The sequence below is a fragment of the Brachyistius frenatus genome, unplaced genomic scaffold (genome assembly GCF_029030835.1).
Source record: "Brachyistius frenatus isolate BFR_SWC_R1_liver_20210118 unplaced genomic scaffold, ASM2903083v1 Contig_348, whole genome shotgun sequence".
Taxonomy (NCBI): Eukaryota; Metazoa; Chordata; class Actinopteri; family Embiotocidae; genus Brachyistius; species Brachyistius frenatus.
In genome coordinates, this window is record NW_027210947.1 from 53,048 (window position 1) to 76,016 (window position 22,969).

The 22,969-nt window shown below is 41.2% G+C and overlaps 1 protein-coding gene across 1 annotated transcript in view; it reads left to right on the top strand.

Annotated features, from left to right (window-relative positions):
- The first annotated feature begins 7,554 nt into the window (after positions 1-7,554).
- Positions 7,555-22,969, top strand: part of cnih3 (cornichon family AMPA receptor auxiliary protein 3) — an 83,940-nt gene continuing 68,525 nt past the window's right edge. The window contains 2 exon segments of the mRNA XM_069723852.1: positions 7,555-8,069; positions 8,072-8,170. Of these exon segments, the coding sequence (XP_069579953.1) occupies positions 8,034-8,069; positions 8,072-8,170 (135 nt within the window). The 5' untranslated portion in view covers positions 7,555-8,033.

Sequence of the window (22,969 nt, forward strand, 5' to 3'; positions counted from 1 at the left end):
GTCGAGGCCCTGCCTCGTCGTCGTCCTCCGGAGAGGTCCCCCGAGCCCATCCTGCTCCGTGGGCGTCCTCCGGAGAGGTCTCCCGAGCCCGTCCTGCCCCGTGGGCGTCCTCCGGAGAGGTCCCCCGAACCCGTCCTGCCCCGTGGGCGTCCTCCGGAGAGGTCCCCCGAACCCGTCCTGCCCCGTGGCCGTCCTCCGGAGCGGTCACCCCAGGCCTCCCTGCCCCGTGGCCATCCTCCGGAGCGGTCACCCCAGTCCGTCCTACCCCGTGGCCGTCCTCCGGAGCGGTCACCTGAACCTGACCTACCCCGTGGCCGTCCTCCGGCGCGGTCACCCCAGGCCTCCCTGCCCCGTGGCCTTCTTCCGTCCACCTAGGTTTCCTGTCTCATGTCTTGTGTTAGTTGTGGTCCTCCGTCCCTCCTCCGGTCCCCCCTCCTCCCACCCAGTCCGGTCCAGTTTTGGTCGCCGAGAGGCTCCCTTTGAGGGGGGGGTACTGTCAGGAGTTGAGTTTTGTCCTCCATTTTGCCCCCGATCACCTCTCCTCCTGTGTCCCCTATCTTTGCCTGTGGCCACGCCCCTCACCAGTCCCAGCAGATGCAGCCACTCACCCCTGATCACCACCTGCAGGTGTGCTGCATCATCCCTGATCACCTCCCCAGACTATATGTACCCTGCCCCTGCACAACTCTGGTTGTCGGTTCATTGTGTTTTGTTAGCCACCCGTCCGTCTTCCGTCTGCTCCCCGTCAGCTCCCTGTCAGTCCTGTTCCTGTTCCCGTTCCTCCGGCCTCTGTGTCTCCTGCGGATATTCCCGGTCAAAATCACTAGTCGGTGGAGTTGCCCTCCCGGCTAGGAGGATTGTTGACGCCGTCCCTTCCGCTGGTCTGCCGGCTGCCCTGTTACCCGTGTCCCCCTGGAGCTGTCGGTTGAGTTGCCCTCCCGACTGGACGTAAAGTGGACACGCTCGGTGCCACCCTTTTGGTTTGTAGTTTTTTGTTTCTTTATTTTTTGGACAATAAAGACAGTATTTTTGGAACTGATACCTCGAGTCTGTGTGCTTGCATTTGGGTCCTGGAAAAATAAACTCCACCTCTTAACAGTGTCCATCGTATATCAACCAAGGCAGGAGCCAACAGGACTTTTTTGGGTAAATTTTTGGAAAAAATTATCCCTACATTTCAATGGTGATGAGGGGAAGAACTCTACTTTGTTTGGACAGACTGCATCTAACTGCAAATTATTATTTTTTTTCTAAATGTTTACCAAAACAATTCTGTGAAGCTTCATCTGCATGCAGCTGACTCTCTTATTGCACTTCAAAAACCGTGGAACATTTTCTGCCATACCAGCAGCTGATCCACCACTAATTCTGTTTTATTCCACTGGTCTGAGGGCCTCAGAGCTTATTGATTAAATAATTATTACCTTGATGTTTCCAGATCGCATGAAACAATTGTTTTGTCCAACATGTCATAAAAGAAGCAGCTGGGCAGATACAGATTTATTGATTACTTACCCGTTGAAAGATGCAGTACCAGCAGTGGCTCCAAAATGGTTCATGTTCATTCATTAAACAAAACATATTGCATGTGTGCTCAGTGTGTTCTTCAGCAGGTCAAAAGGCTTCTCTTTTCTACTACTTTTCTAATTTGCATTCCGAGTTTTATCTTAATCCAACACAGCCTCACAGTTATCATTATTAGTCAACCTGACCCTGAGAAGTTCAGTTGTGGTCTTTCATAAAATATTTAGGCCATACATTTGTATTATAGACTTGTATTGCTGTTTTTGTTACTCCCTGATGTTTGCTCTGTTCATTCAGAAATAAACAATAAAATCCTCCCTTGTTATTTAGATCAGTCACATTCTGTGATTCCCTGGCATTATGAATATCTATATCGAGTCTGGGAGAAAACAGCCACAAGGAAGTTCATTTTACCATAAGAATGAAATCAATAAAAGGGTATTTCTGACCCAGATGAAGAAACATGTATGATTGGTTAACTGGCTCTGAAATGTTGTTCTCAGCAGAACAAGAATATAATATTCCTAAATCTAGAATATATCAATTCGAGAAATATGGTCTGAAAGTTTTCATCTCACCATGTCTTGGTAGAAGACTTGTGAGGAATGTTGGTGTTAGTGTTGATAAGTGACATTGTCCGGAGAAAAGAGACATTTAGTTCAGTGTGAGTGGTTTGGATCCATTATCAGAGAAAAAGAGAAGCGAGATAACAAAACACTGACTGATGTGAAATCCCATGCTGTTGGCTCCAGCTCCTGCTTTTCTTTTTCCACCTCAGAAATATAAAACAAAATGGCTCCATCTGCTGGTCAAACACTACAGTTCACAGTTTTCTTTTCCCCTTATAAAATTAAGCTTTTGACTTGGCCTCTGAGTGGGCTCCCAATGAAGGCACCCAGGACCGCTCGGGCCCAAAAGGCACTTTGAATCAGAACATCTACCCGAGGGCAGAACGAGTTTTAGCTTCTACACCTGTATCGTATTATAATACTAAATTTGTAATAGCAGAATTCAAAATATGCTTTAATAAATAATTAATTCCTATACAAAGCATTATGTCTTTGAATAAACACCACAATAACACTCCTACGACCTGAAAACAGGGTCGCAGGTCCAAGGGAAGTCAGGCTACCCCTTTTTTTCCACAGTAGTTTCCATTTAAATAAAACACAAACGGTTTTGTAATTCCTCTGTTCTGTTTCTGCCGACTCTCTTTCGTATTTCTCATGGAGTATTTTACAATGAGTAAAACAGCGCCTTACTAAATGGAATGGTTGGACCAAAATGATTCTTTGTTGCCTTGCAATGCCAGATAAATGTGCAAATTATGGCCTTGGCTTCTTTCCAAACAAAAAATTTGAGGTGATGCCAGTTTCTGGCAGCCTGCTTTCACAAAAGAGCTGCAACGAGGGACAACACTGACACAGATAGCTTGTTGGTGATGAAAATAAACCCCCAAGGCAGCTGATAGTGATGGTCCAGTGCTCACAAACACTTGAAGTGTGACTACAACCCTGAGACGTTATTTTAAAGCACAAACGGGCAAAATATAGCCTGAGGACTGAAAGCAGCCTGTGGATCATCTCATTCTTAAAGGAAAAACAACACAACCCTGAAGAAAATCAACACCAGGCACCATTCCAATTCGTTGACAATTTTTGTAACTGACATGACCAGCTGAATGAGCTCTGAGCTGGTCAGATGTTGAAAGAGGTGACGCGCTTTATGTTCTGTATCTGCCCACTGGCAAGCTGATTCGTAGGCAGCGCCGTCAGCTTGTAAATTGTTTAAATAAAGTGCCCCACTGAATCCCTTAGTAACAATTAAAATGTTTCTCCACGTGTAAAATAAAACCATCAGCTGTCTCAGCGCTCTACTGGACAAATGAGCCCTGACAATGACACTAGTCTGATTATAGATGCAGTATTAGAAACGGGTCACTTCACACTGCAACTTTTCATAAAGTTATTAAAACAGTTTAGCCTCGCCACAAATCTTTGGTCTGAACTGGGCTCCGCATTAAATATTTTAGTAATTGTAAAACAGTCTGCATTGAGTCCATATTTACAATGCAATGCAATGTGTTTCATCTCTAACCCCTGCAGTGGGTTATATCAAACAGCTATCGAGATGTAGGCTGAATTAAAAGTTGATACGGCATCATGTTATGTCAGTAATGCAACACAATAAAATATAAATTATACAACAATCACATTAAAAATCTGCTCACAACAGTTAAAACAATATGAATCAAACATTAAAAGCCGCTTTAAAAAGGTGGTGGAGAAGGTGCTGTCGTCCCAGGTCCGGTGCTTGGTTCTGAGCGGTGGGGACAGAAGGTTGGCATTAGAGGAGCGGAGGTTGCGGAGGTAGGGTTGGTGCCTGGTTGTGGAGGGGTTTGTGGGTGAGGAGAAGGACTTTGAACTGGATCCGTTGAGGGACGGGAAACCAGGGGAGGTGCTGGAGGACAGGAGTGATGTGATCACAGGAGCGGGAGTGTGTAAGCAGGCATGCCGCTGAGTATTGTTCAGATTTTCCAACAATTTTCAAGTTTCAACATTTAATGTTGTCTTTGTTCCATTTACAATTTCATGTGGTTTTACATCATTTGCAAATCATCACAATTTGTTTTTATTTACATTTTACACAGCATCCCACATTTTTGGGAAATAGGGTTGTACAACTTTATCAACTTGGTAAACTCTGGTAAACATCTGTCTTTCCAACTCCACAGGTCCAGTTTTTAATGCATACCTGATGTTAAAAAAATGCCCAAACTAAAGTAGTCCTGGGCAGCGCTTGTAAATTGTTTAAATAAAGTGCCCCACTGAATCCCTTAGTAACAATTAAAATGTTTCTCCACGTGTAAAATAAAACCATCAGCTGTCTCAGCGCTCTACTGGACAAATGAGCCCTGACAATGACACTAGTCTGATTATAGATGCAGTATTAGAATAAAAATATTTATCAACAGCATCACTAGTTGCTGTGCAGACTCATATGTCTGTCTGTCCTCATCACAGGCCTCTTGTCTGTCTGTCCTCCTCACAGGCCTCCTGTCTGTCCGTCCTCCTCACAGGCCTCCTGTCTGTCTCTCCTCCTCACAGGCCTCCTGTCTGTCTGCCTGACACGTTGACACGACTTCTTGACGACTCACAAAGTGACCGTCGGTGCTGTCATATCTCTGCATGAAGAACAATAATGCTGTGACAGCGGAGTGGGTCAAGTGTCACACAAAGATGAGTCCTGGAGTGACTTAGCAGAATTGAGGATGTGTGTGATGAAGTTGAAGAGGATCATCGCTGCTTGACAATGAAAAAGCTGCACTGCATCCATTTTCTGTAACATCGCAGGAGGACTGAGTCACAGACAGAAGCTCTCACATGAAGATGCACTGAAAGAAATTTGATGGCAAGTTACACTGAGTTCAAATGGGGTCGTATTTACCATGTACACAAGAGTCCATATGAACATGTGGTTTTCACGGCGTCTGAACTCAAAATTTTCGATAAGACCCGTGTTTGCTGACTTTTACAGAAATGTCCGAGGCCACGGAAATTTAAGTTTCTGTTGGATGTTATGCGAATATATATTGTAATTGCAGTCATGTAGAGTTTGTCTTCATAACTTAGATAATAGCCTGCGTCTGAGGAAAATATTGATCTTCCCAACATCCTCATCTTTTCCCTCTGTGCCTTTGCCTTTCCTGCATCAACGTTATCCCTTTTAGCCTGCTAAATTGTTAGCCTCTGTGGCTTCTAGACACTGCACGTGTTGCCGTTGCCTAGCAACAGTGTTTCTGTGACCTAACCACTTGAATGCCAGGCAAACAGTGCGCACGACTTACCATGTTGTAACCATGAGCTCATGAGTTCCATTAGAACACAGCATAGAGTTCTTTCCTCTTTTATTTTGCTGTAGCAGTTGCCATGTTGTTGAAGAAATGGGAGTATATAAATCATTCTAATGACTGTAAAAAATTATTGTTGAAGAATGTTTCACTGTTTGTTCCAGTACTTCCAAATACACCTCTTTAGTCTCTTTAATTTAAGGTTTTCAGTGTTGTTCTCAATAGACTTTATAAGCTGCAGTGTGTAGAGGTTTCCTGTTATGGCAAACTGATGGATGGTCTGAATAATAACTCACAGAGACTATTTACTGTTTAAGGAACTATAGAAACTCCAGATATAAACAGGTTCCATATTTTATACCATTACTCAAAAGTCATTAAGTCCAGTAAGTTTAAAAATGATCTCTCATGAGGCGACATGAGTAATTTTAGGTCACTTGTGGTCATTCACACAGGCTTTTCTATTAATTTTGTTGGCTTAGCGTTAGCTCAAGTGTCGTTCAGTGTCTCACGTTCTAATATAAGATTACTGATATTATTTTATGAGGGAAATCTAGTGTTTCCCCTTCAATTGGGACCCCCTAGAATCTCTTTTAGTAAAACTAAACTAACTTTTAAAAAGTCGTGACAATCAGCTTTCCTGCAGTGTGACTTTGATCTTTCACTCACTCAGTAACAGACACTTGCTTTATAGCTCTGACCCCACTGTCCAGCAGAAAATATGGTATTAAATGGCATGTCGCAGTTTCTGTCCTCTGATCTCTGTGTGTCTTCTCAGGTTGGAGCTCACCTCTGCTGCACTGACATGGTGCAGAGCAGACACAGGTGAAAGGAGCGAGGGGAGATTGTCCACATGTTAATCAATCATGTTGACAGCGTCGTTACACTAGACAGGTTAAATAAATTAAAAATGCTCAAATTGATTGCTAAATATACCTGAACGGCCCGCCTAAGTAAGTCTTCATATAGGAAGAACTGCATATTGTTTGAATCTTCCACAATCTACTCAGAACTGGGTCGCGGCCACAGCTTGGAGAACCCTGAGGTCAAGAATATACTTGTCGAAGAATCCAGTCACAGTGTAACTTTCAAAATAAAACAAGCACTTTAATTGTTCTGATTAGGCTACATATGCGATGATCACATGACATACAGTATGATTTAAAAGGGTTATTTTTTTTCACAATCAATGTTAATCTTCAAACCAGTCATGCCCAACTTCAAAACAAATGATATGTTACACCGTCACATCAAGCTTTTGCTTGAGATTATCCTTTTATGCTGTTATCATGTTTATTTTATTTTTTACTCTGATAAAAGCCCTTGTGCATCTTGCTTAATATGCTCTATGAATACATGTACTTTATTCTGTTACATTAATTTCATTTCATATTATTGGCAATGATAATTGCTCTTAAGGGAATGGCATAATCTCCAAGAAATTGTGGTTAGCTAAAAACTGATAAAAGGCATTACATTATTTTGAATGCATAGGGTATAAACTATTTAAGTGTAAAGTTAAATTTGTTGTTTACACTGTAAACATAAAGACATGGTGCAAAAGATGGGTTATCCTCAAATTCATAGTGTATTATCTATTTTGTAAGCCTCTGAATTTTTTATTATTGCAGCATGACACTTGCAGTTTATGAAAGCGCCAGAAGGTGGCGTCATGTACATAGTTTAAATATGTTGCGCTTCAGTGTGAGCTGCGTTTCTTTGAAGACATCAATGAACCCGTTTTTTGGTATTATTATTTGGTTTCAGTCAAATCTATGTGAACACTCTGCCTTCATTTTGCCTTCATTTTGTGCGTCAGCCAATATTTAGGATTTCTGTTTTTTGCTGAAGCCTGAACATTGCATGAAGTGGTTAAACTAGTCATTGTCTTGCCTTTGACCGAAGCAAAGGCACTCAATAGGCTACAGACCAAGAAGTCTCAGTGAGTGGGTCGCCATTGAAATGCCAACAATTCCCTGAACCCAAAGCCATGCGCAACGTTCAGAATGATTTGGCATCAAAATGATCACGTTGAACGCAAGATGTTTAAAAAATCTGGACATCTGGTAACACGCACGCACGGACGGACGCACATGCAGGCAGACCGGGAGCTGCTCTTTTAAATCCACCTGTTCACACCTCTTCCCGGGCGCTCTGCTTGCCGCCGCTGATAGGTTTGTCAGCGAAAGAAAACAGCATCTATCAACAGCGTGTGCATTTAGTGGCGAGGGGTCTCCTTTTACAACAACACCGACAGCAGCTCAGTACATAGGCTACAGCGGGGTTCCTTCTGCCGCTGCTGAATGGATTACCTACTCATTCACCTCTCCCAGATGGTTTTGCGCATAACCTCCACATATCCGTCTCCATTCATTTCTGGACCCGCAGCGTTTTTATGATTCCATGATAATTTCGACAAAACTGCGGACATCGATCGCCAGTCATGCTAAGTGCACTGATTTGAGACCAGCTTTGACTTCAGAGTCACATCACCGCGGCTGGGTGGACACACTGCTGATCATCAGGAGAGGTTTTCTGCAACAAATTGCTGCAAACATTGTGAGGGGCGAAGTCATGGTGCCGGTAGCGCCTCGGCTTTCCGTGGCACCGTGAGAACTTTCTTCCGTGCCCCTCTTTTATCCCTTCATTTTTATTTTAGATGTTTGTCAGTGGGATCGTGCTTCCTTGGGAAATTATCCACTGTGTCCCTTTTTAATTATGTTTACTTTTGCTGCCTTCTGCTACATGCTGTCTCTGGTCCTCTGCGTGTCTCTGATCTTCTTTGCAATATGGCACGTAAGTACCTTAGATTTGGTGTATTTTGTGATTTGCCCGGTTTTATTCTTTATGATAAGAGGCGGGTTGCCTCATTATCAGGGGTGTGTGTGTATATTGGACGCGCAGTTGTGGTAATTGTACTTGGTAGCATTCATGTGCTACCAATTTAAATTTCTATACGGTTCAATATTTCAGTGTCCTTTCTTGGCAGATATTTTGTTCAGAACGACGACAGGTGCGCGTCTGTATCTTTAGCTCCTGCTCCATCGTCTATACAAGCATTCGGCATTTTCAACACTTTAACACATTTCACTCACATTTCCCCACTTTATATATTCCCGCTGACCCAATTAGATTTTTGGAAACGCCTGCAACCCTGTGCAGCATCCCACTGATCAATTAAACCGCCTTCCTTCCAGATCAATTAGGACATCTTAGTGTTATCTGCCCCTTCTCATCTTCTCGCTCTCCTCCTCGTGCCTTTAATCAAGCCTCAGCTTAGCTACACATCACTGATAATATGACTGACTGCATTATGATATTTTAATAACCTATTTATTTGCTTCCTGAGTAACATCTCCATCATGCTGGGCCTTATGTAAAGACAGATTTGGGTCAGGTCTTACAGTCGTTTGCCCTGTGTCTGTCTTTTTCATGGAAAACACCACCCGACCAGATGCACTTGGGATGACTGATCCTCTGGCAATTACAGCTAATAGTCGTCTGCCTGACTGTCAGACAGTGGCCCATGTGTTTGCTCATGGAGCAGAAATAAAGAGTCCAGGACAATGAGAGTGCAGACACCCATGACAGTACAGTTAAACTGAGAGCTGATGCGAAATAGGCTACATATACAGCACATTTATGATGCCTGAACAAAAACAAAAACCCCATCTCTGTCTGTCCTGATTCATATTATAATAGAAGGACAGACCACAACACATCCTTCAGTCATGTGTGTGATGTAGAAAAACAGCACTGGTGGAAGGATCACAATGGAACACAATTATTATGTAGCTTCAGCAATAATCCACATCACACCAGGCTTTATTTTACATTCTGCTTAAGACGGCAGAAACAGTGGAGATGGCTCCTCGACTGATTCCCATTCACGGTGACATACAGACATGCAGCATAATAAGCTGGGGTTCCATACTGAGAGGATACGTAATTAGGAAGAGGCTGTGCAGCAACGTGGGGAGCTGCAGATTCATGCCTGCACGTTTAACACCAGCCACCTGCCAAAATGATGAGAACATTTGGCTGGAACTCTTTTTTCACTTCTGTCAGTCACTTCAGTCGGTAGCCATTTCTAAGTTTTGCGTCACTCTTTTCTTCTTTAATTTCAAGAACTCTCCTGGTTTTGAACAACTATGTATAAAAAACTCTTGAGTCCTGCTTTCATAGTGGCTGCTTGGCTAGAAGGTTAGTTTTAATGCCCTGAGCAGCAGTGCATTGCTAAAAAAGAGCAAGTATGCTGAGTCAAACTACCCAGGGTAACTTCAAGCTATAAATAACATGAGCCAGTGTAAATGAACATAGAAAGAAAGAGGATATGAAGCAGGCCATGGAGATAGCAATGAACCCCTCTGACTGAAACACATTAGCAGTTCTGTCAGCAGGTACCAGGAGCGCCCGAGTCATGGAAGGCACAAAATGATAAATGGCTGCACATGGATGGACTTCGGTCATTAATTTGCCATAATCAATCAAACCATGATCTGCCAAGTTAATTAGCTGTATCTACTCCTTTACTCATTTGCAGATGTTGATAGCTAGAAGTACTCTGATCCTACCTGAGTCTTCTCCCAGTCCCCCTAATTTACACATTCACCCAAAGCTGCTCTCTATAATCTGTGAGGAGGGAAAAGAGGAGGACATGAAGGCTATCTTTGGAATATCTATTACTATTAATCACCTTCCTCTCTGGCCATCAGTGAACTCACAGTGGACTGAGGTGTAAAGAAAGAACAGGTCCTGTAATGAGGACGGAATCAGAGTGTGTCCCTGTAAAATCCCATTAAGATCAGTGAGTGAAACAAAGGTAGCAGCTTGTAGAATCCTGCATGTAGATACTGCCTTGTATATTTCAGGCAGTATAGCATTTCAGTGATGGGAGGTAACTATGTGCGTTAACTGTAGATTTGCACTTTGAGGCACTTTCACTTTACTTAAGTGTTGTCATTTTAAGCTGTTTTTAAAATTCACAATTTCTTACTCCACAATATTCATCTGACAGATGCATTTAGTCATTTTTAGTCTCTTTGTGGTTGTTTTGAATCTTCATCTGTGTTCCTTTGGTTTGTTTGTGCTTTTTTTTTTGGGTTACATCTCTTTGTAGGTGTTGTAGTTGGCCCTTGGGCCTCCGAACCCAGGGACCTCCGAACCCCTCGGGGTGCCTGGGCCTATGCGGGATAGGCTTGTTCAGTTATTCTACCATGGCTATAAACTATTCAACCGTTGTTAAAAGTAGCAGCAGATTCTATTTCACTAGAACATCAAAATGTGACATCTGTGAAAACAATCCAGCAACGCGACACTCATTTGAGTACTTTTACTGTAAAATGTTGAATGAAGGACATTTATTTTTAACTGCATAGTTCTACACGCTGGTATTTCTACTTTTACTTATGTATAGGTTGTGAGTATTTTTCCCACCCTTTAAGCGCGTCTCAACAATGGTTATTTTTTCGTTTTTTATTACAGAATAATTATGTTTAAAACCAGCCTGTGTTTTGACAGAATGGAAAGTTTTACTCACAAATCTGACCACTGCACATGGTGTGCTGTACACACAAGGCCAGACAGAACACATACCAACTACACACTGATCTCAAAACTTGCCAGAATATCTGGTACTTTCTGATGGGATGCATTCACTTTGTTTTACTGTAAATGTTTATATCTGAATATGAAAGCATGCCATGAAATCATCAGTCATCATCAGTCATGATTTTTAGGTACACTTCAAGTTGGACCGCACTGTTTGTCTATTTGGGTTTAGAGATCCTTAGCATGCATTTATCCTCCAGAGGCACTGTCTTTTTTTTAAATGCCATGTTCCATCATTTTGACTTGAGATATTCCATCATTTCTTTATTGTATTTTAAGAGTAAAGTAACTTTTCAGGCACTCTTTAGAGTGGCTAGAGCCATTTATCATGATGAAAAATGGACCTAACATTGATGATAATCATGTCCCGGTATTCTAACTTATAACCAAATCAATATCTTCCTCACATAAAACATTACTATCACCCATGGGAGCACACATAAGCGATAACGTAGGCATTTTAATTAACATACAAGGTGAACTGCGACCTCTCCCGGGCTCTATGGCTGAGCACCTCAACGATCCCCCTATGCTTGACTGATTCTCCTCCCATGTAACCACGGCCCCTAATGTACTCTAAGTGTCATTAAAGCTGGGAGCGAGCCGGGCACTCCTCCGGTGTACCTCTGATAGATGGAAAGGCCCTGTGGTGCAGATATGATGTAGAGGTTGTCCTTGCAGTGTTTCAGAGGGCACAATGTCAAATTAACATCATTTACTTGAACAGTTGGGGTTTCTATTGCATCATGGCAGTCTGGGTATTTAACAGTGTGGTGAGGCGAATGACCGCCAGGGTCCCACTGAAAGCCCTTCATTTCACGAATTTCACTGATGCCACTTTTTAATAAGGTATCCTATTAGGGTTCATACATTGCAACTTGGCGTCATTAGTTAATAAATAATGATAATGTTTATTAGCATTAAACTGCAAGAGAGCAGGTAGAAAAAAACAACAGTAAGAATGACTTCGGGATTGCTAAGTGATTATTTAAAATGTTATTTTGTCATATAGAAAGGGTGAACATTAATTTCTTGCCAAGACTTAGATAAATGCACAACCCACACATGTCTGTACACTAAAGGAAGGTTACAGTCAGACGAACATTACCATAGCTCACTTCAGGAAGTCGCAAGCCCAGGAGGAAATGCAGCATATAACCTTGCACAACATTGACTTCTATTTTAAATATGGTTGTAAATAAGAACAAAATACCCTGCAATAAAAGCATTGGAAGGCAGAATGGTTTAACATTTAAGAGTCAGCCTAGTTGTCTCTAAGAATTCCAATCTAATACTAACAATTGCATAGTTTTAGCTTTATATTTAGAGTACTGACCTGAGAATGTTAGCGATCTCTCATTTAAATCAAGGCAAGAATGCTAATAATGTGTTTCTAAGCATGTCAAACTGTTAATTAATAGATTGATTTGCTATCCCCTATAAAGTATGGGTGCCTTATTACAAAGTGGTACAGTGCGGCTTCTCCTCTGTGAGATCACATTATTTATTCCCCAATAATATGGTCGTCAATTTGCTCTACCTTTGATATTTTAGTTAATATTGTGCTTATATTATGCATGGTGTATTCCTACATTTGTTTTTGTTTTCATTAAATTGCCACAAGCTAATTGATGCACCAACACTGCTTGGTTTCTGAGCAAAATAGAATGAAGCTGAAATTTGTAGTCTTAGCACTATTAGATGAGAGTACGAGGCATGAGGAGGCCAACTGGGACTGGCTCATTGTTTCTGGGCACCAGGGCCTTTTTGTAGGTTAATACGGACCTGGCAGCGACGGAAGATTGCTTTTATTTCCAACCCTATTTTCTCTTCACTCTCTCTTTTCCACCAGCTATCCATTTATTCACTTAAATTACCTCACACAAAGCCAATGCTGGTTTAAATATCACCGAGGCGACACTGCACATCAGGATTTCATGCACACTTCAGGAGAGATTTAGTGGGAGCAGATCAGCTAGCTTTGTGCACTTCTCGTGACTTTGCATCACACTGAGATTTTGACAAGTACAGGGCCTTCACATGTTTAACAGAGGTGTTGTGTGAATAATCGTTCCCTCTGAAAGGCCATATCACTCCCTCATCTCTCACTGTCTCTATGATGTCCTGATGATGGAGCAAAACAAGTTGTGTTTTGGTGGTGTTGCTATGTGCAGGCTAAAGAGTGGCTCAGGGTGTGAGGAATTAGAGAAAGGTAATGCATTGAGAAGAGAGAATAAAGAGTAATTTCCTTTGATAAAATCTGGAGGATTAAATTTTCAAGTGGAGGATGATTTAGCTTCAGATTGAAAGTGAAAGTGATATTTAGCCAAACGCGATTTTGCCCGAGGCCTAGACTTGTTCCTATGATCTGTAATGTCTCAGCCATCTACAGTGTAGGTCTACTGCAGATAGACTGGTCAAAACTCACAGAAAAGGATCAGACAAAAGTTACAGGAAATTAGATGAAAGAGGAATGGGGGAAAAGAACACTGTGCTGAAGGAGAGCGAAGTGACAGGAACTGCAGGAGTGATGGAGAAAAGGCGAAAAAGGCAAAGAAACTAGAAAATTCGCTTACTGGAACCGATTGGACCGGACAGGTGATTTGAATGGAATACAAAATGATGATCAGACATAAAAAGGAGAAAAAATGGGAGATACAAAGCCCTGAGTAGGCAGAGGCAGATCAAAGGAAGACAGAGTTGCAAATAATAAAATGAAAGTTCTCTGTAGGAAAGGTTGAAGTTTCCTGGAAGTGTGAAGGAAAAGTCCTGAGACAGATAAAGCTTTTCCAAGAGACAAGTGTGACAGCATTGGATACAAATGCATAAATAGATAAGCAAATCAAGAGGAACATAATGAACTTGAAACAGAAGAACAGACCAGTTCAGCCTTAGCAAGTGAAGCGTTTTGTTGTGGGGAGGGCACTCGAAGTTTGCAGTCCTCATCTGGATTATTCATGTCTTACTAACAGCCATGAAATAATGATGAAGTACAATCAGCTTTCCACTTAATGTTTTTGTTACATCTGTCTTTGCCGCTGTCCAAAATCAGTTACTCATTCATAATTTAACAAACACTAAAAAGGGAATTTTCTGTAGAGAACAATATGTTGGATGGTAAAACTTTTATTAAGTAACTTCATAGTCCTGGCCACCAATTAATGCTCAAATAACAATGTCCTCATCAAAAGACAATCCGAGACAATGCCGCAATGGATTGGCCTGGATTTAGAACCCTTGAATTCTACCCACATGGTGGTGTTACCAATGTGCTCATTTACAGCTGTGGCCGCCAAAAACAGAACCAATAAAGGCTGTGTAGGCTGGTGACCTTCCTACATACCTTTCTAGCCAGTTGCTAGCTAAATCTGTGGAAAATAAAGTGGGGAAAATGTTGAGTAGATAAGATTGACTTAACTGCACAGGTTGTAAATCAACATAAGAAAAAAAACTGTTCATAGTGTCCATGTCCGAATGTGATTTCATGCAAAACCTGTTTAGCATTAAAACTAATTAAAATAAATAAATACAATGTTTTCATCATTTGGTCTGAAACTGAACTCTTGCTTTTCGAGTTTTGGCTTTCAATTTCCAATGGTTCGGATAACATTGTACGTATCAAAGAACTGTCAGATTATTTAAACCATTTGGAAATTAAACCAAAAGAGAACACACTCAAATGTCAATGGTCATCCCTCCCTTCAAAAGGAAACACATGCTTAGGGAAATAATTTTACTGTTTATCTCATCTTAGTAGGTTGTGTAAAACCTGCTTGCTTGCTTCTTGTCTTGACTGACTACACTATAATGATGTCGCACATTTACAGATCTCATTGTTGTTATAACCAAAGTAATGTGGAAAAAAAAACAGCATCCAATTATTTTGTCCATCTTGTCATTAAAATGGCTTTGGACAATGTACCTCTGTGGCCTTGAAAATGCCACAATATTTATTAAATCCTATGTTCAAAGGAGGATTCGAGTACAAGGAAAAGGGTGAATGACATTGAAAAAGGCCAAAATCCTGATTTTGAGTACCTAATTATTGCACAGCATTATCTTAAAAGACTAAATAACAAAACCCCAACAAAATATAAAGAGGAAGACATTTCCTCAAACGTTTCGACAGGTCTATAAGTAAAACAATTAAAAAGCTAATTAAAGACCGTTTGTGTGGGTTTCTTGTAGAATTTACCATGCAGAGCCACAGTGACTTCCAAACATGCGCCAATGAATTGTACAAATGAGGAAGTCTCTTGTGCTCAAGGTGCCCTAGTGAGATGTCAGGGGGGAAGAAATGCATAGGATGATGCAGTTGATTGTAATCTCAATGAAGCAACCAGTCAACATGGCTTTCTGGCACTCGGCACTGAAGGCTAATGGAGGTGGTGTTCAGTATATAGCTGGGTTGGCTCAGCATTGAGCCACGTGTTCATTAACCCCCACTGGCTCCTCATCCATTATCCCGACTCCACTGTTTCTATTGTTCCACTGCACATTGCGTACACTGGAGGATTGTATGAGTGATCCTCGTCCTCCCCCCTTTTCCTTTCCTGTCCTGTTCTTTCTTTTCTCCGTTTCATTTGTCACTTCGCAAGCTTTTCATATTTAAACCTTGTCAGATAATTGCCAATGTTTGGCTTTAGAAGTGTGCTGTTTTAACAGTTTTCTTTTTTCCATCCGTACTCATTAGTTGTGTCAGTGATGATGTTACAAAAGGCTGGTGGCAGTTTCACAGAACCCACATTTCAAGTCTTATCAAATTTTTGAACGTGTTAAAACCAGGCTTGATTAAAGATGATAAGGCTTCCACAGGTTTACAGACGCTCTTGACTGTTATCTAGGCCCATCACATTTCTTCCAACAGCAGACGAATCACTATTTCTTTGTGGGTATGTTTAATTTGTGAGAATGTCTTTGTGACATGTGTCACAAGTGATCACAATTGACAAATAAAAGCCTGAGGATTTGTAATCAACTGGATTTGCATCGATTTGTCTTCCATGTGAGGAAACCCAGAAAATCTACTGTCGCTTCATACATAATGTAATGGATAACTGGCAGTGCTGGCAGTATAGGTAAAGGAATAACAGTGCTGATGATGGGCAAGGTGGTGTAAATAATAAGTTACATATAGACCTCCTTAATAAATATTTAATGAACTCATTTCATCTTTGGATCAATACATGTAAATTTGGGACAGATTGTCTATGTAATCATCTTATTTGTTTCACAGACATTGAAGTGCAACAGAATTTGTCACTTTTTCCCAATGGGATAATACTTTACTAGCTAATGCAGTTTACTACCGATAGAAAGAAAATAATAGCAGTACAAATGATTTTGAGCAAACCTTTGTGTAAGAGGACTTTTTGACACATTAGCTATGTGTACGTTTGACTTTTGAACCTCAATGAATCAGAGGTTGTTGTGGCTATTCACTCACTTACCGGTTTGTTTTGCCTACGAAAATGTCATCCATATTCTTTATTGTTCTGTGATACATAATGCTGATAATAAATGGTTGTCAGGTCATGCATAGTATATAAATGGGCCACAGCCACAAACAATATTATTGGTATTATATGATGATGAAGATCATTATTTTTCATTATTATTTATATTAGATATTATCACTGTAATATAATAACACAATAATTTTTTTCTAATCACTACAGTGCAGTAGCTGTAAGTGTGAATAAGTATATATATCATTCTGTAATCTGCCTCTCACTTACTACATGCTTACCAATTTCAACATGCTATCCCCCCATGCGTGTGTGCATGTTTGTTTGTTACACATGTATGCATCTCTCTCTCTCTCTCTCTCTCTCTCTCTCTCTCTATATATATATATATATATATATATATATATATATAGTTGTATACAGTGGGTACAGAAAGTATTCAGACCCCTTTACATTTTTCACTCTTTGTTTCATTGCAGCCATTTGCTAAAATCAAAAAAGTTCATTTTATTTCTCATTAATGTACACTCAGCACCCCATCTTGACAGAAAAAAACAGAAATGTAGAATTTTTTGCAAATGTATTAAAAAAGAAAAACTGAAATATCACATGGTCACAAGTATTCAGACCCTTTGCTCAGTATTGAGTAGAAGCACCCTTTTGAGCTAGTACAGCCATGAGTCTTCTTGGGAATGATGCAACAAGCTTTTCACACCTGGATTTGGGGATCCTCTGCCATTCTTCCTTGCAGATCCTCTCCAGTTCCGTCAGGTTGGATGGTGAACATTGGTGGACAGCCATTTTCAGGTCTCTCCAGAGATGCTCAATTGGGTTTAGGTCAGGGCTCTGGCTGGGCCAGTCAAGAATGGTCACAGAGTTGTTCCAAGCCACTCCTTTGTTATTTTAGCTGTGTGCTTAGGGTCATTGTCTTGTTGGAGCCACTCCTTTGTTATTTTAGCTGTGTGCTTAGGGTCATTGTCTTGTTGGAAGGTGAACCTTCAGCCCAGTCTGAGGTCCAGAGCACTCTGGAAGAGGTTTTCTTCCAGGATATCTCTGTACTTGGCCGCATTCATCTTTCCTTCAATTGCAACCAGTCGTCCTGTCCCTGCAGCTGAAAAACACCCCCATAGCATGATGCTGCCACCACCATGTTTCACTGTTGGGATTGTATTGGGCAGGTGATGAGCAGTGCCTGGTTTTCTCCACACATACCGCTTAGAATTAACGCCAAAAAGTTCAATCTTGGTCTCATCAGACCAGAGAATCTTATTTCTCATAGTCTGGGAGTCCTTCATGTGTTTTTTGGCAAACTCTATGCGGGCTTTCATATGTCTTGCACTGAGGAGAGGCTTCCGTCAGGCCACTCTGCCATAAAGCCCCGACTGGTGGAGGGCTGCAGTGATAGTTGACTTTGTGGAACTTTCTCCCATCTCCCTACTGCATCTCTGGAGCTCAGCCACAGTGATCTTTGGGTTCTTCTTTACCTCTCTCACCAAGGCTCTTCTCCCACGATTGCTCAGTTTGGCTGGACGGCTAGGTCTAGGAAGAGTTCTGGTCGTCCCAAACGTCTTCCATTTAAGGATTATGGAGGCCACTGTGCTCTTAGGAACCTTGAGTGCTGCAGAAATTATTTTGTAACCTTGGCCAGATCTGTGCCTTGCCACAATTCTGTCTCTGAGCTCCTTGGACAGTTCCTTCGACCTCATGATTCTCATTTGCTCTGACATGCACTGTGAGCTGTAAGGTCTTATATAGACAGGTGTGTGCCTTTCCTAATCAAGTCCAATCAGTTTAATTAAACACAGCTGGACTCCAATGAAGGAGTAGAACCATCGCAAGGAGGATCAGAAGAAATGGACAGCATGTGAGTTAGATATGAGTGTCACAGCAAAGGGTCTGAATACTTATGACCATGTGATATTTCAGTTTTTCTTTTTTAATAAATGTGCACAAATTTCTACATTTTTGTTTTTTTCTGTCAAGATGGGGTACTGAGTGTACATTAATGAGAAATAAAATGAACTTTTTTGATTTTAGCAAATGGCTGCAATGAAACAAAGAGTGAAAAATTTAAAGGGGTCTGAATACTTTCCGTATCCACTGTATGTCACTGTTTTTCTTACTTGTTTTGTTTTGCAAAAGTAAAAATAACAAACACTGAGAAGTGAAGTGAATTACATGAATTGTATGGTTACAATGGCACCTGCCAAGGGGGAGACATATTAGGGTAAACAGTTAATTCTTTAAGATGATGTGTTGGAAGCAACAAAAATGGGTCAATGTAAGGTTCTGACCGACTTTGACAAAGGCCAAATTGTAATGGCGAGACGACAAAACAGCAGTTCTTGAGGAGTGTTGCTGGCATGCAGTGGTTAGTACCCACCAAAAGTGATCCCAGGTAGAATAACAGGCTCAGCGATGTGCTCGGGGAGCAAAGTGCCGGCCCGTGTGGTCTGAAGTACTGTAGCTTGCTGTGTGTGGGGCTGTGTAGCTGTGATCATTCACATTTTCTTTTACATCATGTGGAAATGTGTGGGTTGTGTGCTGTGGAAGAGATAGCAGCAGGATGCACACTAGGATTGTGGAGTTTATGCTTTGACAGTTCAGACCTGTTTAGCAACACGAGGAGGACCTAGACTACATTAAGCAGTGGTGTGACGTGGGCAACATTTTTGAGGAAGAAAACCGAGACAAGACCTCGAATCTGTTTCTGTTGTTGTTGTTGAAAAATGCTGAAAAAAACATTGACTCTTTTTCAGCCAATGTAATGTAATCAGACGATTGTAAGGCTGCAAAAGAATATCATCTCATCAGAATATCATGGTTATTATTGTACAAGTTCATTGTGCTTTTTTGCATTAATGCTTCTTGCAAAGTCTAGAGCCTCATCAATGCTGACACGTCCAACAAGCTTAAATTTATCGGCACAATCTATGTGACTTTTTGATCTACCGTATCTCTCAAGGAAAAGTCCTGAGACATCCTGTCGTGGTCCACGGATTGTTGAATGAGCATTAATCCTTGTCCTTGCGGACATAATTTTCCACATTGAAAGTTTGGATACCATTTTTTCCTCTCCTTGTACAGCTCCAGTTTTGGTGTTGTCCTGTCATTAGATTTAATTTTAAGTTGCTGCTCTAACGGTAGTTTAGTGAAACTGTTTTTTACTTAAAACTCCAAGTTTCCGCCCTCAATGGTCTTGCTAATGTTGCTAACGGTGCTACAGTATCTATCTATCTATCTATATATCTTGTAAAATACTCAGTAAGACATATGTAATAGACAGCAGCAATGGCACAATGGAATTAATAAACTATGTTTTATTAAAATGGCAACTACAACGGGGGAAGCCTGACTCCCTTTGGTCACCGGTGCAAAACGCAACTTACAGTATATTACGCAGGTGGTTTTGATGTTGTGGCTGAGAGTGTAGGCTTCATAAAGTGTTGCTTTCATTTTAAAGAACTACTTTGATATACAGCAGTTTGGAGATGAAATATTGTTGCCTTTTACAACCTTTAAAGCAGCGTTATTGTATTTATTTTTCCACACGGGTAGCAGAGCAAGCTCTAAACAAAACCATATAAAGTTGAAAGCTTATCATATTAGCAAACAGTTACAATTGTACAAATCAAAACAAACCTCCATACTTCTCTTATTCCAGTCGTACTTTTAAATGGTGGCTTTGTTTAGTGACTTAACCTAAAAATGAACGTGTTTCCGTGCCCTGTTTCCTGCGCACAATAAACTCAATGAACTTTCACAATACCGTCTCAATAACAGCCAGGAAGGTCAAGGAAGCAATGTGTCATGTAACTCCTGCCATTGATTTAAGGACAAACGCAAATGTGGTCCTGTACTAATGTCACAGCAGCATCATGTCTCTGTCCATTCAGAAGGTGTGGTCACAGTTATTCCATGTAAACAATGATCAGTGGATGATCTGTCTAATCATCAATCCTGCAGCTGAATGTGTGTTTATCATTTGCTTTTGGTGCCTTGCCTTGACAACTGAACAGAATTCTTACGTAGAAATGTTTATGTAGGAAGAGATCTGTTCCATTTTGATGTCATCACAGTGTGACTGCTCCCTTGGCCTCTCTACCAAGGCGTGTTTCTGTCTTCCATTGTCACTGGTTCCTTGGTTGGTTTGAGTTGGGAGTTCATCAAGGCAACTGGAGGCAACTGGCCACTGCCTCCAGGTTGTTTAAAAGCTGCCACCCTCCAAGAGTCTGTGGACTTCTACTCTCCTGGTGCCACATCGTGCTCTGCCAGAGTTCTGAGTTAGTTTTGACATGTCTTAGTTTTCCAGACGGTATGTTTTCAATTTAGTTTGTTTTGTTAGAATACCGTTTCCTGGTCTTTTGTTAATAACATTCATTATGTTTTGTTAAATTCTCACATGTTCGTCCTCAGAGCTGGGCCATAACAGCAGAGAAGTAAGGGTGGTCAATGCATCAGGGAAACTACCGCCTCCAGCTGTTTCCCCCTGCCAAGGTGTTCAGCACAGATATAGGCAGACACTGACGGGAACATGTAAGCAATTAAAACACAAGCCAGCTCAGAGCACATGGACAGACAGTGACCTCAGGGAAGTCTGCAGGAGAGAACAGGTCAATGAAATTCCTGCAAGGGTACAACTGATCTTCAGCTGCAGAAAGAAAAGCACATTCATTAACAAAAACCTGGATTTGGTTGTAAGGCATCCAAACCGTGCTAGACGGTTGCAAAGAGTTTGATTGCCGCTTTGCTTCTCTATCATTTGATTATCAAATCTGCTGTTGCTAAAAAAAAATGAATCACAAGCAATAAACATCATACCATTTCCAAAACTCTTATCTAGGGACTACATTTTACTCTTCACTTAATATAAGAACATAATGTGGTGTTCCTTTTGGTGGAAATTGGACAGCTTAGATTGTAAAGTCTGCATCTTGCTTGTTGGTTCTAGCTTTTAAACATGAATAAGCACTGTCAAGCAGTGTTTGCAACATGCATATTAAAGTAAGATTTTGGCACAGCCTTCACTTCACTCAGACTTGGGCGAGAAATGGTTGTGCAGAAAATTAACCCATATTGAGTCGGTTAAAACTCCCAGTAAATAATTGAGACGCAGCGTTGAATAATTTAAGTAGAACGTGCAGTATTTCACATAACAGTGGAGAATTCTCTGATTGCCGTTGTTGTTTTTAATTATATTTCCATATGAGTGCCTTGAAGGATGCATGGAGAAAGCATGTTTTTTGTTGGTCATGGCTTCAACCACAACTTAACATCAGAATAATAAAATACAACAAATCAGGCTACATCCATATATTTGTCCCCCTCCCCTTCCCATGCACACACACACAAACACACACAGCAGGGTGTTAGTCTGCTAGCAGCCACGGTCTGCATTGAAACACGCTGTTTATGTTGAATTCGGGATGCCAAGATAGGATGCAGAGCATGCCAGTTTTTTGGCTGTTTCTGCCAGCCAACCTTGACTTCAAAGCAGTCTGTTAAAGTGAACATCCACATCAAAATATAACTGTATATGCAAAAACAGAACCCACAGTGGATGTCAGCGGATCTTGAGCAGGAATCACCCTTTGAGCATGTCACAGGTTTGAGTTTTGGTCCTCTGGTCTGCAGCTCAGGGGCAAATGCCCCTTCTGATCATGACTGAGGGAGCTGTCTGATATCGAGAGGATGGAATTCTGTTTTTGGGTGTATTTTCTCTTTTTATTTATTTTTTCACAACAAAGGTATTTGTGTTTTCAGCCATTAGACATATTGGTAATTAAAACAATTTAATGTTAAATGCTGATATTTGGAAATCTGGCATCACTGACAAAAATAAATTAGATGGGGCAAGACGACACCAGTAGTTATATAATTTGACAGGCTGTGAACACACCTCCAGATTAAGCAAATAGTGAAAAATGTGTACACACTGCAACATTGTATCCTCACCCTCAGCATAGATGTGCACACATATTCCCTTTGTAATTAGGGATTATTACCAACATTTTGGGTATGTTCCCTTTCAGCTTTACTTCATAATAAAGTGGTTCAGTTTGGTTTTGCAGCCAGAGCTCCTCTCCTACACCTGGCTTCAGGAGGCAGTCCTGGTATCTCTAATCTAAGTTGGGAAGCTTTCTTAACAAGTTGCTACTCTATCAGGGTTCTTGAGTCACTCTTACTCCAACTCTTTGCCTCAGGCCCAGTTGCTTTGAGATGAGTTCCCTCCCAGGCCTGGCTTCAGGAAATTCAGGCAAGGGAACTTTCCCATGAAGTTGCCACTCCATACAGGACCTAGAACATGCCGGTGACATTAAGCCTCCCGTCCCCCTCCTTTCCCTTTCTACCTGGATAGCAGGAAGAAAGTGATACTTTGAGTACAATGCAATCATAACTGACAGAAGTGGAAAAAAAAATAAAACCCAAGTTTGAATGATCCTCTAAACCTGACATCCACTCAGAACAACCAGTCTATAGTGTTCCTCTCATGTGGTGCACATAGGGATGTATAGGC